Source organism: Salvelinus fontinalis, chromosome 2 (genome assembly GCF_029448725.1).
Source record: "Salvelinus fontinalis isolate EN_2023a chromosome 2, ASM2944872v1, whole genome shotgun sequence".
In the NCBI taxonomy this organism is placed as follows: Eukaryota; Metazoa; Chordata; class Actinopteri; order Salmoniformes; family Salmonidae; genus Salvelinus; species Salvelinus fontinalis.
Window position 1 is genome coordinate 100,801,917 of NC_074666.1, and position 16,135 is coordinate 100,818,051.

The 16,135-nt window shown below is 44.1% G+C and overlaps 1 protein-coding gene across 1 annotated transcript in view; it reads right to left on the reverse strand.

The window, feature by feature from the left end:
• Nucleotides 1-5,432: 5,432 nt before the first annotated feature.
• LOC129833368 (transmembrane channel-like protein 5) overlaps nucleotides 5,433-16,135 on the reverse strand; it is a 33,122-nt gene continuing 22,419 nt past the window's right edge. The window contains exons 13-21 of the mRNA XM_055897925.1: nucleotides 15,465-15,540; nucleotides 15,246-15,343; nucleotides 13,524-13,613; nucleotides 12,358-12,433; nucleotides 12,019-12,149; nucleotides 9,319-9,607; nucleotides 7,892-7,970; nucleotides 7,320-7,397; nucleotides 5,433-6,955 (exon numbers count right to left, since the gene is read on the reverse strand). Of these exons, the coding sequence (XP_055753900.1) occupies nucleotides 9,523-9,607; nucleotides 12,019-12,149; nucleotides 12,358-12,433; nucleotides 13,524-13,613; nucleotides 15,246-15,343; nucleotides 15,465-15,540 (556 nt within the window). The 3' untranslated portion in view covers nucleotides 5,433-6,955; nucleotides 7,320-7,397; nucleotides 7,892-7,970; nucleotides 9,319-9,522. The remainder of the gene's footprint in view (nucleotides 6,956-7,319; nucleotides 7,398-7,891; nucleotides 7,971-9,318; nucleotides 9,608-12,018; nucleotides 12,150-12,357; nucleotides 12,434-13,523; nucleotides 13,614-15,245; nucleotides 15,344-15,464; nucleotides 15,541-16,135) is intronic.

Here is a 16,135-nt window from a genome sequence, read left to right on the forward strand (position 1 = left end):
TCAAGTTGTTGTATGGTGTCTTCTGTGATGAAAATAAAAAAGATGTAACCTTTTATTTAACTTGGCAAGTTAGTTAAGAACAAATTCTTATTTACAATGACGGCCAAACCCGGACGACGCTGGGTCAATTGTGCGCAGCCCTATGGACTCCCGATCACGGCCGGTTGTGATACAGCCCGAACCAGGGTCTGTAGTGACTCCTCTAGCACTGAGATGAGGTGCCTTAGCCCGCTGCACCACTCGGGAGCCTGAACCAGGCTCTGTAGTGACACCTCTAGCACTGAGATGAGCTGCCTTAGACCACTGCACCACTCGGGAGCCCGAACCAGGCTCTGTAGTGACTCCTCTAGCACTGAGATGAGGTGCCTTAGACCACTGCACCACTCGGGAGCCTGAACCAGGCTCTGTAGTGACTCCTCTAGCACTGAGATGAGGTGCCTTAGACCACTGCACCACTCGGGAGCCCGAACCAGGGTCTGTAGTGACTCCTCTAGCACTGAGATGAGGTGCCTTAGACCACTGCACCACTCGGGAGCCTGAACCAGGCTCTGTAGTGACTCCTCTAGCACTGAGATGCACTGCCTTAGACCACTGTGCCACTCGGGAGCCTGAACCAGGCTCTGTAGTGACTCCTCTAGCACTGAGACGAGGTGCCTTAGACCGCTGCAGCACACGCACCTGAACCAGGCTCTGTAGTGACTCCTCTAGCACTGAGACGAGGTGCCTTAGACCGCTGCAGCACTCGGGAGCCTGAACCAGGCTCTGTAGTGACTCCTCTAGCACTGAGACGAGGTGCCTTAGACCGCTGCAGCACTCGGGAGCCCGAACCAGGGTCTGTAGTGACTCCTCTAGCACTGAGATGCACTGCCTTAGACCACTGCACCACTCGGGAGCCTGAACCAGGCTCTGTAGTGACTCCTCTAGCACTGAGATGCACTGCCTTAGACCACTGTGCCACTCGGGAGCCTGAACCAGGCTCTGTAGTGACTCCTCTAGCACTGAGACGAGGTGCCTTAGACCGCTGCAGCACACGCACCTGAACCAGGCTCTGTAGTGACTCCTCTAGCACTGAGACGAGGTGCCTTAGACCGCTGCAGCACTCGGGAGCCTGAACCAGGCTCTGATCTATTGTAAAGAGATAGTTTAGATGTTTGTTTCCTTACCTTGAAAGCAGTGGACAAGGAGTGACTGCAATCCACACTTTTGTTAAACTAGACATTGCCAACAATATGTCGTCTTAAAGTCTGGCCAAAACCTTGACACAAAAAGGCTGCATTTACACAGGCAGCCCAATTTTGAATCTTTTGCCCAAATATTGGCAAAACATCTGATCTCATTGGTCAAAAGACCAATTAGTGGCGGCAACGTCTGAATTGGGCTGCCTGTGTAAACCGCAAAGGCCAGGATTCGATCAGATAACCTGTGGTAACTGTATCATTGTTTTTGTTTAGGTGGTGCCCGGACGTGACTGCTTTGGAACTGTCCAAATGGTTAAAAAACATCTAAAGGTCTGACCTAAACCTTGACCCACTAACCAGAGGTAATATAGTGTGTTTACAGGAGTTAGTTTATCCTTTGTATCGGCTGGAGAACCTAGCGCCATAGACATGAGTATCAGTTTCTTAAAGAAACACTGCCATCTACTGGCCCCAATACAGACACACTAACCTCGTCCCCAGACTAGCGCTGGTGCTAAATGATTTGGAGAGGCCAGTATGAGGCCCTTCCCCTAATTTACTATAAATTCCTTAAAAAAAAAAAATTGACATGTAATTTAACTGTAAAAATGAACTACTTTTTAATGTGCCATGAACACAACCAGTTATGTTTTCATCTGATTGTCAAACCAATTACTATAAAAAAGTAGGTTACCTTCGCACGTTCATCCAAAAATAATTCCGGCATCGCCAACAGCGCACCCGCTAACTTTCCTTCAATCCGCAAGTGTCTGAAACCATCTCACCTGAGAAAGCATCCGAGCGAGCGAAACAGCGCCCCCCTCTGTCTTACTATATAACATCCCATAGTCTTTTTGGCCAGACAGCATCAGATACATGGGCTACAATACATGTCCTCTGTCTCCACGACGATGGCAGTATTATCAGCAGCACCTGTTTATCTACTAAAGAAATGCGTATTGTATCCATCCCCCTAGTCTAAGGGCCCGGTCTGGGTTTCTACTAAACTCATGTGACGGATGTGAAATGGCTAACTAGTTAGCGGTGGCGCGCGCTAATAGCCTTTCAATCGGTGACGTCACTTGCTCGGAGACCTGGAAGTAGTGGTTCCCCTTGCTCTGTAAGTGCCGCGGATTTTGTGGAGCGATGGGGAACGATGCTTCGTGGGTGACTGTTGTTGATGTGTGCAGAAGGTCCCTGGTTCGCGCGAGGGGACGGACTGAAGTTAAACTGTTACACTGACGTATGGAATTGTTTTAAGATGGTCATACCAAGGATAATTTAGCTATTTGATTTATAATTTTAGGACCCTGTAGGAATAAAATAAAATACATTATTTGATGAAACATTGATAATTTAGCTATTTGATTTATAATTTTAGGACCCCTGTAGGAATAAATAAAATACTTTATTTGATGAAACATTGAATTTGGCCTTACTGCTATTAGCCCAAAGAAATGCATTAAATAACAGATTCATACATGGAAAAACAGATTGTAAAACGTAATCAAAAGGAAATGTTTTATACGTGTCTGTTCTATATCTGAGACATATAAGAAAGCTCATTTTAACATGATTTTTAATAACCTCAAACACCAAGTTAGCCATACCCAGTGGTGGAAAAAGTACCCAATTGTCATATTTGAGTAAAAGTAAAGATAAATGAAAAGAAAATGACTTTTCTGGGTGAAAGTCACCCAGTAAAATATTACTTGAGTAAAAGCATTCGGTTTTAAATATACTTAAGTATCACAAGTAGATGTAGTTCTATTAGGCAATCCAAATGCCACAATTTTGGGGGGGGAATTTTTATTTACGGAGAGTCAAGGGCACACTCCAACACTCAGACATAAATTACAAATTAAGCATTTGTGTTTAGTGAGTCTGCCAGATTAGAGGCAGTAGGACAGGGATGTTCTCTTGATAAGTGTGTGAATTGGACCAGTTTCCTGTCCTGACAAGCATTCAAAATGTAACGAGTACTTTTGGGTGTCAGGGAAAATGTATGGAGTAGAAAGTACATTATTTTCTTTAGGAATGTAGTGGAGTAAAAGTTGTCAAAAAATGTCAATAGTGAAGTACAGATATCCCCCACCCCCCCCCCCAAAAAAACGGCTTATGTAGTACTTTAAGGTATTTTTACTTTAGTACTTTACACCACTGGGCATACCTAATTTCAAAATAGGCCATCATCACTGTCAACCCATGAATGATAATTCTTCACTTTTTCATCTCAGTTTCATGGGAATATGCATTTCGATCTTGTTGAATTACGGTGTCATGGTAGAATTAGAGCAGATGGTGTTAACTATTAGCCTTGTATTTCCAATCTAAACATACTGTATATCCTGCCTAGTGACAGATACTGTATATCCTGCCTAGTGACACATACTGTATATCCTGCCTAGTGACACACACTGTATATCCTGCCTAGTGACACACACTGTATATCCTGCCTAGTGACACACACTGTATATCCTGCCTAGTGAAACATACTGTATATCCTGCCTTGTGACACATACTGTATATCCTGCCTAGTGACACATACTGTATATCCTGCCTAGTGACACATACTGTATATCCTGCCTAGTGACACATACTGTATATCCTGCCTAGTGACACACACTGTATATCCTGCCTAGTGAAACATACTGTATATCCTGCCTAGTGACAGATACTGTATATCCTGCCTAGTGACACATACTGTATATCCTGCCTAGTGACAGATACTGTATATCCTGCCTAGTGAAACATACTGTATATCCTGCCTAGTGACACATACTGTATATCCTGCCTAGTGAAACGCTCTGTATATCCTGCCTAGTGACACGCTCTGTACATCCTGCCTAGTGACACATACTGCATATCTTGCCTAGTGACACATACTGTATATCCTGCCTAGTGAAACATACTGTATATCCTGCCTAGTGAAACATACTGTATATCCTGCCTAGTGAAACATACTGTATATCCTGCCTAGTGACAAATACTGTATATCCTGCCTAGTGACAGATACTGTATATCCTGCCTAGTGACACACACTGTATATTCTGCCTAGTGACACACACTGTATATCCTGCCTAGTGACACACACTGTATATCCTGCCTAGTGACACACACTGTATATCCTGCCTAGTGGCACATACTGTATATCCTGCCTAGTGACACATACTGTATATCCTGCCTAGTGACACATCCTGTATATCCTGCCTAGTGACACATCCTGTATATCCTGCCTAGTGACACACACTGTATATCCTGCCTAGTGACACACACTGTATATCCTGCCTAGTGACACACACTGTATATCCTGCCTAGTGACACACACTGTATATCCTGCCTAGTGACACACACTGTATATCCTGCCTAGTGACACACACTGTATATCCTGCCTAGTGAAACACACTGTATATCCTGCCTAGTGAAACATACTGTATATCCTGCCTAGTGACACATACTGTATATCCTGCCTAGTGACACATACTGTATATCCTGCCTAGTGACACATACTGTATATCCTGCCTAGTGACACATACTGTATATCCTGCCTAGTGACAGATACTGTATATCCTGCCTAGTGAAACATACTGTATATCCTGCCTAGTGACACATACTGTATATCCTGCCTAGTGAAACGTTCTGTACATCCTGCCTAGTGACACGCTCTGTACATCCTGCCTAGTGACACATACTGTATATCTTGCCTAGTGACACATACTGTATATCCTGCCTAGTGAAACATACTGTATATCCTGCCTAGTGAAACATACTGTATATCCTGCCTAGTGAAACATACTGTATATCCTGCCTAGTGACAAATACTGTATATCCTGCCTAGTGACAAATACTGTATATCCTGCCTAGTGACAGATACTGTATATCCTGCCTAGTGACACATACTGTATATTCTGCCTAGTGACACACACTGTATATCCTGCCTAGTGACACATACTGTATATCTTGCCTAGTGACACATACTGTATATTCTGCCTAGTGACACACACTGTATATCCTGCCTAGTGACACACACTGTATATCCTGCCTAGTGACACATACTGTATATCCTGCCTAGTGACACATACTGTATATCCTGCCTAGTGACACATACTGTATATCCTGCCTAGTGACACATACTGTATATCCTGCCTAGTGACACATACTGTATATCCTGCCTAGTGACACATACTGTATATCCTGCCTAGTGACACATACTGTATATCCTGCCTAGTGACACATACTGTATATCCTGCCTATAGGTCTTCATCATTCTATCCACCACCAGCGAGAAGACACGAAGAAACCACCATTTACCTTCCTGTAGGCTGCTGTATCCTATAGGTCTTCATCATTCTATCCACCGCCAGAGAAGACAGGAAGAAACCACCATTTACCTTCCTGTAGACTGCTGTATCCTATAGGTCTTCATCATTCTATCCACCACCAGAGAAGACAGGAAGAAACCACCATTTACCTTCCTGTAGACTGCTGTATCCTATAGGTCTTCATCATTCTATCCACCACCAGAGAAGACAGGTTAGAAACCACCATTTACCTTCCTGTAGACTGCTGTATCCTATAGGTCTTCATCATTCTATCCACCACCAGAGAAGACAGGTTAGAAACCACCATTTACCTTCCTGTAGGCTGCTGTATCCTATAGGTCTTCATCATTCTATCCACCACCAGAGAGAATACAGGAAGAAACCACCATTTACCTTCCTGTAGGCTGCTGTAGCCTACATATTTATTTGGTTTGTCATTCTATCATTTTTCATGGAATTTTAGTGGTATTTAAATATAATTTATTCAGAATTGATCAGAATACATTTTCCAGAAATAGTTTTACCAGCCAGTCCTCTGAGCTCCAGCAGCAATACTACCCTGGTAGTAGGCAAGCCAGATTTCAGACACGGCCACTGACTGACTGACTGACTCAAACATGTTATTTACAGATGAGAAAGAATTTCATTCAAAATCAACTGATACAGAACAAGACTTATAAAATATTAGAATAACAAAAATAATCAACACCCTGCCAACATATCAACATAACTCAACATAAAGATCACCTACCTTTATCACAACTAACTAACTAGCACTTAAACCTTTGTTATATTCATCAAAAAGACAACACACAATATAACAACTCCCTTTATCTCAACTAACTAGCAATTAAATCTTCTTCTGGGAAAACACACTATTCCCTACATAGTGGACTACTTTTGACCAGGGCCCTATGGAATAGGGTGGCGTTTTGGAGGCAGACCATGTCTGAGCCCTACAGTTGATGTGGGCTCCTATCCTCTCTCTGAGTCTAGCTAGGACTGATGTTGTCCCTGGTTCATCTCTGCTCTGCTGGACCCAGGTCTCCGTGGGGGAGGGGGGGCGCTCTCAGGCACCGACCCAGGCAGGACGGGTACCTCGCGGGCAGGCAGCGGCTCCAATCTGAGCCCCCTGTGGGGCCTTCCCTGAAGCCATCCTCTACCCCTGACTGGCCACAGTGGATCTGGAGGGGGAGGGGCTGGTCGCTCCTCCTCTACCCAGCACGCCTGCCTGCTGGCTGGGGTCCGGTCGCGACCAGGGCTGCCTCTGGGGCTGGCTCCACCACGGGGGCTGGGGGGCTGGCCTCTACCTAGCCTGGGGGAGCTGTCCCAGGGAGGCCGGGTGAACAAGGAGGGGGCCTCCATGGGGGGGTGTTGGAAGGAGGGAGGAGGACGTGCCTCTTCTCTAAGCTGCCCTGACTCTGGCCTGGTGGGTCTCTCCTCCTCGAAGTGCACCTATAGGGGAAACAGACGGTCTTCACATCTACCTCTATCTGTCTGTCTGTCTGTCCTTGTATCTGTCTGTGTCTTCATTTCTGTCTGTCTGTCCTTGTATCTGTCTGTGTCTTCCTTTCTGTCTTCCTTTCTGTCTTCCTTTCTGTCTTCCTTTCTGTCTTCCTTTCTGTCTGTCTGCCTGCCTGCCTGCCTGTCTGTCTGTCTGTCTGTCTGTCTGTCTGTCTGTCTGTCTGTCTGTCTGTCTGTCTGCCTTTCTGTCTGTCATCTTATCTACTTCTACAACAAGACTGCATCATAAATGGCACCATAATCCCTTTATAGAGCATTACTTTTGACCAGAGTCCTATGGGGTTATAGTACTAACCTGTGGTCTAGATCTGCCTGCTCCCTGTCTCTGTAGATGCTGTACCTTCCTGAGGAGAAAGGCCTTGTCCTTCCCCTCCTAACACCACAGAGAGAGAGAGAGAGAGGGAGACAGGAGGAGGAGAGAAATGAAAGATGGATTAGACAGGGGAGAGAGGAAGAGAGGGGGGAGAGAGGAAGAGAGGGGAGAGAGAGGGATGGAAGAGAGAGAGGGAGGGAGACAGGAGGAGAGAAATGAAAGATGGATTAGACAGGGGAGAGAGGAAGAGGGGAGAGAGAGGAAGAGAGGGAGGGAAGAGAGGGGAGAGAGAGGAAGAGAGGGAGGGAAGAGAGGGGAGAGAGAGGAAGAGAGGGGAGAGAGAGGAAGAGAGGGGAGAGAGAGGAAGAGAGGGGAGAGAGAGGGAGGGAATAGAGGAAGAGAGAGAGGAAACAGAGGGGGGAAGAGGAAGAGAGGGAGGAAGGGGAGAGAGGAAGAGAGGGACAGGAAGAGAGGGAAACACTGAGGAAGAGAGGTGAGTGTGTGTTTGTATAGGTGTGTGTGCTTCAGTGTATGTATGTGTAGGAGAGCCTCACGTTGACTATCTGTTCCCGTAGAGACATGATGAGACGTTTACGACCCTGAGTCACCTGCCACAGGCAGTACATCACCACCCTACAGGAAGTAAAGGCACATTTTTTCATTTTAGTCATTTACCAGACGTTCTTATTCAGAGCTACAGTCAGAGAATCCATCTTAACATAGCTAGGCTAGCTATAGCAACCACACGGTCATAGTACATTATCCTTCAATAGAGTAGTTATCAGATAGCTAGGAGCTAGGCTAGCTATAGCAACCACACGATCATGGTACATTATCCCTCAATAGAGTAGTTATCAGATAGCTAGGAGCTAGGCTAGCTATAGCAACCACACGGTCATAGTACATTATCCCTCAATAGAGTAGTTATCAGATAGCTAGGAGCTAGGCTAGCTATAGCAACCACACGATCATGGTACATTATCCCTCAATAGAGTAACTATCAGATAGCTAGGAGCTAGGCTAGCTATAGCAACCACACTGTGATAGCTACTCTATTGAGGGATAATGTACTATCAGATAGCTAGGAGCCAGGATAGCTATAGCAACCACACTGTCATAGTACATTATCCCTCAATAGAGTAGTTATCAGATAGCTAGGAGCTAGGCTAGCTATAGCAACCACACTGTCATAGTACATTATCCCTCAATAGAGTAGTTATCAGATAGCTAGGAGCTAGCTATAGCAACCACACTGTCATAGTACATTATCCCTCAATAGAGTAGTTATCAGATAGCTAGGAGCTAAGCTAGCTATAGCAACCACACTGTCATAGTACATTATCCCTCAATAGAGTAGTTATTAGATAGCTAGGAGCCAGGCTAGTTATAGCAACCACACTGTCATAGTACATTATCCCTCAATAGAATAGCTATCAGATAGCTAAGAGCCAGGCTAGCTATAGCAACCACACTGTCATAGTACATTATCCCTCAATAGAGTAGCTATCAGATAGCTAGGAGCTAGGCTAGCTATAGCAACCACACTGTCATAGTATATTATCCCTCAATAGAGTAGTTATCAGATAGCTAGGAGCTAGGCTAGCTATAGCAACCACACTGTCATAGTACATTATCCTTCAATAGAGTAGCTATCAGATAGCTAGGAGCTAGGCTAGCTATAGCAACCACACTGTCATAGTACATTATCCCTCAATAGAGTAGCTATCAGATAGCTAGGAGCTAGGCTAGCTATAGCAACCACACTGTCATAGTACATTATCCCTCAATAGAGTAGCTATCAGATAGCTAGGAGCTAGGCTAGCTATAGCAACCACACTGTCATAGTCAGTACATTAGTCAGAGCTAGTAGCCTTAGCTTCTGTTCTTTATTTTATGGGGGAATAAAACCGTTACACACACAGTAACATACTGTACCAGGACTGGACATAGGAGAGGTGTGTGTTTATATACAGCTACTCACAGTACTATGAGTGTTAGGAGGCAGTAGAAGACTTGACTGTGTAGTATAACGTTGATGATCCATGCCAGCCAGGCAGAGTGGGGTTGAGAGGCCGGAAGGGAGGCTATCCACTGGTCTACAGTCTGCATCACCCAGCCCTGGCCCTGGAACGGACCACACACACTAGAGGGAGGGAGACTGGGGACAGAGACATGACAGGTAGGGTTAGTGTGTGTCTATCCACTGGTCTACAGTCTGCATCACCCAGCCCTGGCCCTGGAACGAACCACACACACTAGAGGGAGGGAGACTGGGGACAGAGACATGACAGGTAGGGTTAGTGTGTGTCTATCCACTGGTCTACAGTCTGTGTGAGAAAGTTACAGATGCATAAATATCATACCCCCCCCCCCCCCAAAAAAAAATGCTAACCCTGTTATTGTAATGGTGAGTGGTTAGCATGTCCTGGGGGTATGATATTTGTGCGTCTAACTTTCTCACTCATCATTATTCACGATTCATTCAGGACTATCCGTTGTCATGGTAGCCTCCACATTAATGTAGAAGTGTTTAGAAACATCATCTATTCTTATTTACAATAAAAGTGACTCCAAAATGACACAATACATTATTTACCATTAATTTCTATTGGGTACCAAATAATCTGAAACACAACCAAAACAAACAGCAAATGCATCCAACAAGTTTGTAGAGTCACAAGCTTGATGTAGTCATTGTGTGCTAGGAATATGGGACCAAATACTAAACTTTTCACTACTTTAATACACATATAGTTGAATATGTCCCAATAATTTTGGTCCCCTAAAATGGGAGAACAATATACAAAAAGTGCTGTAATATCTAAACGGTTCCCCCAATATGGATGAAAATGAAAAAGTCTGTACTTTAACCTCATAGTCATTGTATCATTTCAAATGATACAGAGCCAAAACAACAAAACATTTGTAACTGTCCCAATACTTATGGAGCTCACTGTACTTCCTGTGCTTGGCCCTCCTATGTTCAACATAATAAATGGCTCCCTATCCTCCAGATGTGTACCAAACTCCCTGAAAGTGGCAGTAATAACATGTCTTCTGAAAAAGCCAAACCTTGACCTGAAAAATGAAAAATATGTCTGTCTAATCTCCTGTTCCAGTCAAAAACGTTAGAAAAAGCTGTTTCTCAGCAACTCACCGCTTTCCTGAAAACAAATAATGTATACGAAACGTTCCAGTCTGGTTTTAGACCCCATCATAGTACTGAGACCACACTTATGAAGGTTGTAAAATGACCTTTTAATGGCGTCAGATCAAGCCTCTGCGTCTGTCCTTGTGCTCCTAGACCTTAGTGCCGCTTTTGACACCATCAATCACCACATTTTTTGGGGGAGAGATTGGAAATCGTAAATGGTTCACACGGACAAGCTCTTATCTGTCGGAAAGATATCAGTTCGTCTCAGTGGATGGTTTGTCTTCAGACGTTCGGTGTTCCCCAAGGTTCCGTTCTAGGACCACTATTGTTTTCACTATATATGCTACCTCTTGGTGATGTCATACGGAAACACAATATCACCTTTCACTGCTATGTGGACGATGCACAGCTATAGATTTCAATGAAACATGGTGAAGCCCCAAAATTTCCAACCCCAAAGCCTGTGTTTCAGACATAAGGAAGTGGATGGCGGGAATTTTGGTACTTTTAATCTTTGGCAAAACAGAGATGCTAGTTCTAGGTCCCAAGAAACCAAGAGATCTTCTGTTGGATCTGACAATGAATCTCGATGGTCGTACATTCATCTTAAATGAAACTGTGAAGGACCTCGACGTTACTCTGGACCCTGATCTCTCCTTTGACGAACATATAAAAAAGTTTTTTTCCATCTTCGTTTTTTGTCCAAATATTATGCAGAAAAGCTAATCCATGCTTTTGTCACTTCAAAATTAGACTACTGAAATGCTCTACTTTCCGGCTACCCGGATAAAGAACTAAATAAACGTCAGCTAGCGCTAAACACGGCTGCTAGAATCTTGACATATTACATCATATTACACCAATCATATTACACCAGTGCTAGACTCTACACTGGGTTCCTGTTAAGGCTAGGGCTGATTTCAAGGTTTTACTGGTAACATACAAAACATTACAGGACTTGCTCCTACCCATCTCTCAGAGTTAGTCCTGTGGTACATACTGTATCTACATGTACGCTACGGTCACAAGACGCAGGACTCCTTATTGTCCCTAGAATTTCTAAGCGAACAGCTGGAAGCAGGGCTTTCTCCTATAGAGCGAAATTTTTATGGGATGGTCTGCCTATCCATGTGAGAGATGAAGACTCGATCTCGACCTTTAAGTCTTTACTGAAGACTCATCTCTTCAGTAGGTCCTTTGATTGAGTGTAGTCTGGCCCAGGGGTGTGAAGGTGAACGGCAAGGCACTGGAGTGACGAACCATCCTTGCGTTCTCCGCCTGGCCGGCTCCCCTCACTCCACTAAGTTTAGACAGCTTAGACCACTGCGCCACCCTTCAGGCCCAGGTTCCTGCCTTTCTAGGGAGTGTTACTTAGCCACCGTGCTTCTACATCTGCATTGCTTGCTGTTTGGGGTTTTAGGCTGTAGAAGCACTCTGCTGATGTAAAAAGGGCTTTATAAAAAACATTGTATTGATTGTGTGTGTGTGTGTGTGTGTGTGTGTGTGTGTGTGTGTGTGTGTGTGTACCTCCAGAGTGTGTATGCCAGCAGGGCCAGAGTCCCAAGGTAACAGGGGAGGAAGAGGAGGGAGATGAAGAGGGTCTGCATCTGACCCACCCTACTCCAGGAGCTGGGAGGATGGCAGCTCCTTATACTGGTCTAGGAGAGAAGGAGGGAGGGATGATGGGGGAGAGGGAGGGAGGGAGGGAGGAGGAGGAGGAGGGAGAGAGGTAGGGAAGAAGGAGGGGGAGAGAGGTAGGGAGGGAGGAGGGGGGAGAGAGGTAGGGAGGGAGGAGGGAGTCTGAGTCTACATCTCAAATGGCACCAGTATTCACTATTAGTGCACTACTTTTCACCAGGGCTCTACCTTCTTTAGGTGGAAGATTAGGAAGAGTTTGATGAGCTGAACGACAGGGAGGAGAGGAGAGAAGTACACCCCTATCCTGGAGAGGAAGAGAGACAGAGAGAGAGGCAGACAGACGGACAGACAGGCAGGCAGACAGGCAGGCAGAGCAACATTAAGACAGTCTTAAGCTAATGATACACTAGCATTTCTTTGCCAATATTGCCAAGCAATTTTGCCAACATTGGTTGCGGCAACATTTTTTATGTTGGGGAATTTTTATCAACTGCGCCACCTAGTGTGCAATTTTAGGACTACTCCAATCAGAGCTCAGATATTGGTCATGTGATCAGCTATTAAGTTAATCAGCTATTGTAATATATTTTGAAAAAAATAGTTTTTTTGTTTTGTTGTAGAGATAAAATGTACATCCATTTTGCTGTGAAATGTTTGCCATTCACGCCTCATGTTGCCTCACTATAATATTGTATCATGATAGGTTAATGCATACATACTGTGTTCAGTTTGTCATGTTTAACTGACGAAAATGGTGGGCATGCTAATCGATTAGCATGCTAATCGAAACCCATGTTATGTCAATGGGACAAACAGGCTATTTCGCTTGCTAGCCATGTAGATTTTACATTTCGTTTTTTGTTTAAGATAGTTTTTTGTATGTCGAACTTGCTGGCTAGCTAGATGAATATCATGTACACTTCCTATCTTAGAATTATGAAGTGAAAAGTTATTTATTTACTGCTTGTACGTTAGCTGATGACAGCTGTGGCTGTCAACAGGAATTAACAAGCAATAAGAAACAAGTAAATACATTGAGAAATTAATGTCCAAGTTGCTCATGATTGTTCCAGTGTCTCATACCCCACTCCGTTGCCAGCAACATTGCTCGGCAATATTGTTAAAAAAAATTGCAAGTGTATCATCAGCTTTAGGTCTAGACTAGAGGAGAGTTTGGTATAGATATATTAAACTAGAGAGGAACTGACAGAGAATGTATATAGATATAGGTTACTAGAGAAGCAGAGGATATAGGTTACTAGAGAGGGTATATATATATATATAGGTTAATAGAGAAGCAGAGAGGGTATAGATATAGGTTACTAGAGAAGCAGAAAGGGTATAGATATAGGTTACTAGAGAGGCAGAGAGGGTATAACTATAGGTTACTCTACCAGGCCAGGGTTTGAGCGTTGATCAGATCTAGAACGTTCCTGGCCACGTCAAATTCTGCCGGCTTCACAACACACCTGGTGGCGATCACACTGAAGACAACAACAGGTGTGCTTGAGTCCATGTTGGAGTTAAATATAAAACTATCTATACAAGTGTATTTTTGTAAATATGCTAAACATGGAATAACCACAGATAGATGGGCATACTTGTAGAAGAGAGGATAGACAATGAGTTGACAAAACATTATGAACACCTGCTCTTTCCATGACATAGACTGACCAGGTGAATCCAGGTGAAAGCTATGATCCCTCATTGATGTCACCTGTTAAATCCACTTCAATCAGTGTAGATGAAGGGGATGAGACAGGTTAAAGAAGGATTTTTAAGCCTTGAGACAATTGAGACATGGATTGTGTATGTGTGCCATTCAGAGGGTAAATGGGCAAGACAAAATATTTAAGTGCCTTTGAACGGGGTAGGGTAGTAGGTGTCAGGCACACCGGTTTGTGTCAAGAACTGCAACGCTGCTGGGTTTTTCACGCTCAACAGTTTCTGTGTGTATCAAGAATGGTCCTCCACCCAAAGGACATCCAGCCAACTGGACACCACTGTGTGAAGCATTGGAGTCAACATGGGCCAGCATCCCTGTGGAACGCTTTCAACACCTTGTAGAGTCAACACCCTGACGAATTGAGGCTGTTCTGAGGGCAAAAGAGGGTGCAAATCAATATTAGGAAGGTGTTCTTAATGTTTTGTACACTCAGTGTTTACAGTACTATACTAGTTATAACATTGATGTGCACCACAGTTGGTTTTTAATTACACTTTAAAAACTACTACTACGAGTCTGACTGTTGTAGCCATCAATTAACAATCATCCATATTTGAAAACTTATTTCAAACTTCACATTTCTCTAGTATAGGCGACTTATCGTAATGAACGATATCAGCAAAATGACTGTGATAAGTGGTCGGTGTTAATCATCCCAGCTCCAATATAAGTACTGTACTTGTAGAGGTATTCTCCACAGTATAGTATAGTATAGTATAGTAAGGACAGCTGTACTTGTAGAGGTATTCTCCACAGTATAGTATAGTATAGTACGGACAGCTGTACTTGTAGAGGTATTCTCCACAGTATAGTAATATAGTATAGTATAGTAAAGACAGCTGTATTTGTAGAGGTATTCTCCACAGTATAGTAATATAGTATAGTATAGTATGGACAGCTGTACTTGTAGAGGTATTCTCCGTAGTATAGTAATATAGTATAGTAAGAACAGCTGTACTTGTAGAGGTATTCTCCACAGTATAGTAATATAGTATAGTATAGTATGGACAGCTGTACTTGTAGAGGTATTCTACGTAGTATAGTAATATAGTATAGTATAGTAAGGACAGCTGTATTTGTAGAGGTATTCTCCACAGTATAGTAATATAGTATAGTATAGTAATGACAGCTGTACTTGTTGAGGTATTCTCTATAGTATAATATAGTAGAATATAGTAAGGACAGCTGTACATGTAGAGGTATTCTCCACAGTATAGTATAATATAGTATTATATAGTAAGGACAGCTGTACTTGTAGAGGTATTCTCCACAGTATAGTAATATAGTATAATATAGTATTATATAGTAAGGACAGCTGTACTTGTAGAGGTATTCTCCACAGTATAGTAATATAGTATAATATTGTATTATATAGTAAGGACAGCTGTACTTGTAGAGGTATTCTCCACAGAAGGATCCCAGCAGACAGAAGAGGAAGTCCACTATGACCAGCCGGTACACATCCTGACCAACATACGACTCCCAGCACTGTAGGACGGACGCACACACAGACACACACACAGACACACACCCTGGTCAAAAGTAGTGCACTATACAGGGAATAGGGTGCTGTATGTGACTCAGACAATATGTGTGTAGTAGTTCTTACCGGGACGTTGCTGGGGACCAGCGCTAACCAGTAGTAACACAACACTGCTAGGATAGACACCTTCAGCATAGCATTCCTGCAGTCACAGAGTAGAGACAATAACATGTTACCTACTACTGAGGGTCTGGGGTGTTACAGTCACAGAGTAGAGACAATAACATGTTACCTACTACTGAGGGTCTGGGGTGTTACAGTCACAGAGTAGAGACAATAACATATTACCTACTACTGAGGGTCTGGGGTGTTACAGTCACAGAGTAGAGACAATAACATATTACCTACTACTGAGGGTCTGGGGTGTTACAGTCACAGAGTAGAGACAATAACATGTTACCGGCCTCCCGGGTGGGGCAGTGGTCTAGGGCACTGCATCGCAGTGCTAACTGCGCCACCAGAGTCTCTGGGTTCGCGCCCAGGCTCTGTCGCAGCTGGCCGCGACCGGGAGGTCCGTGGGGCGACGCACAATTGGCATAGCGTCGTCCGGGGTAGGGAGGGTTTGGCCGGTAGGGATATCCTTGTCTCATCGCGCTCCAGCGACTCCTGTGGCGGGCCGGGCGCAGTACGCGCCAACCAAGGGGGCCAGATACATGGTGTTTCCTCCGACACATTGGTGCGGCTGGCTTCCGGGTTGGAGGCGCGCTGTGTTAAGAAGCAGTACAGCTGGTTGGGTT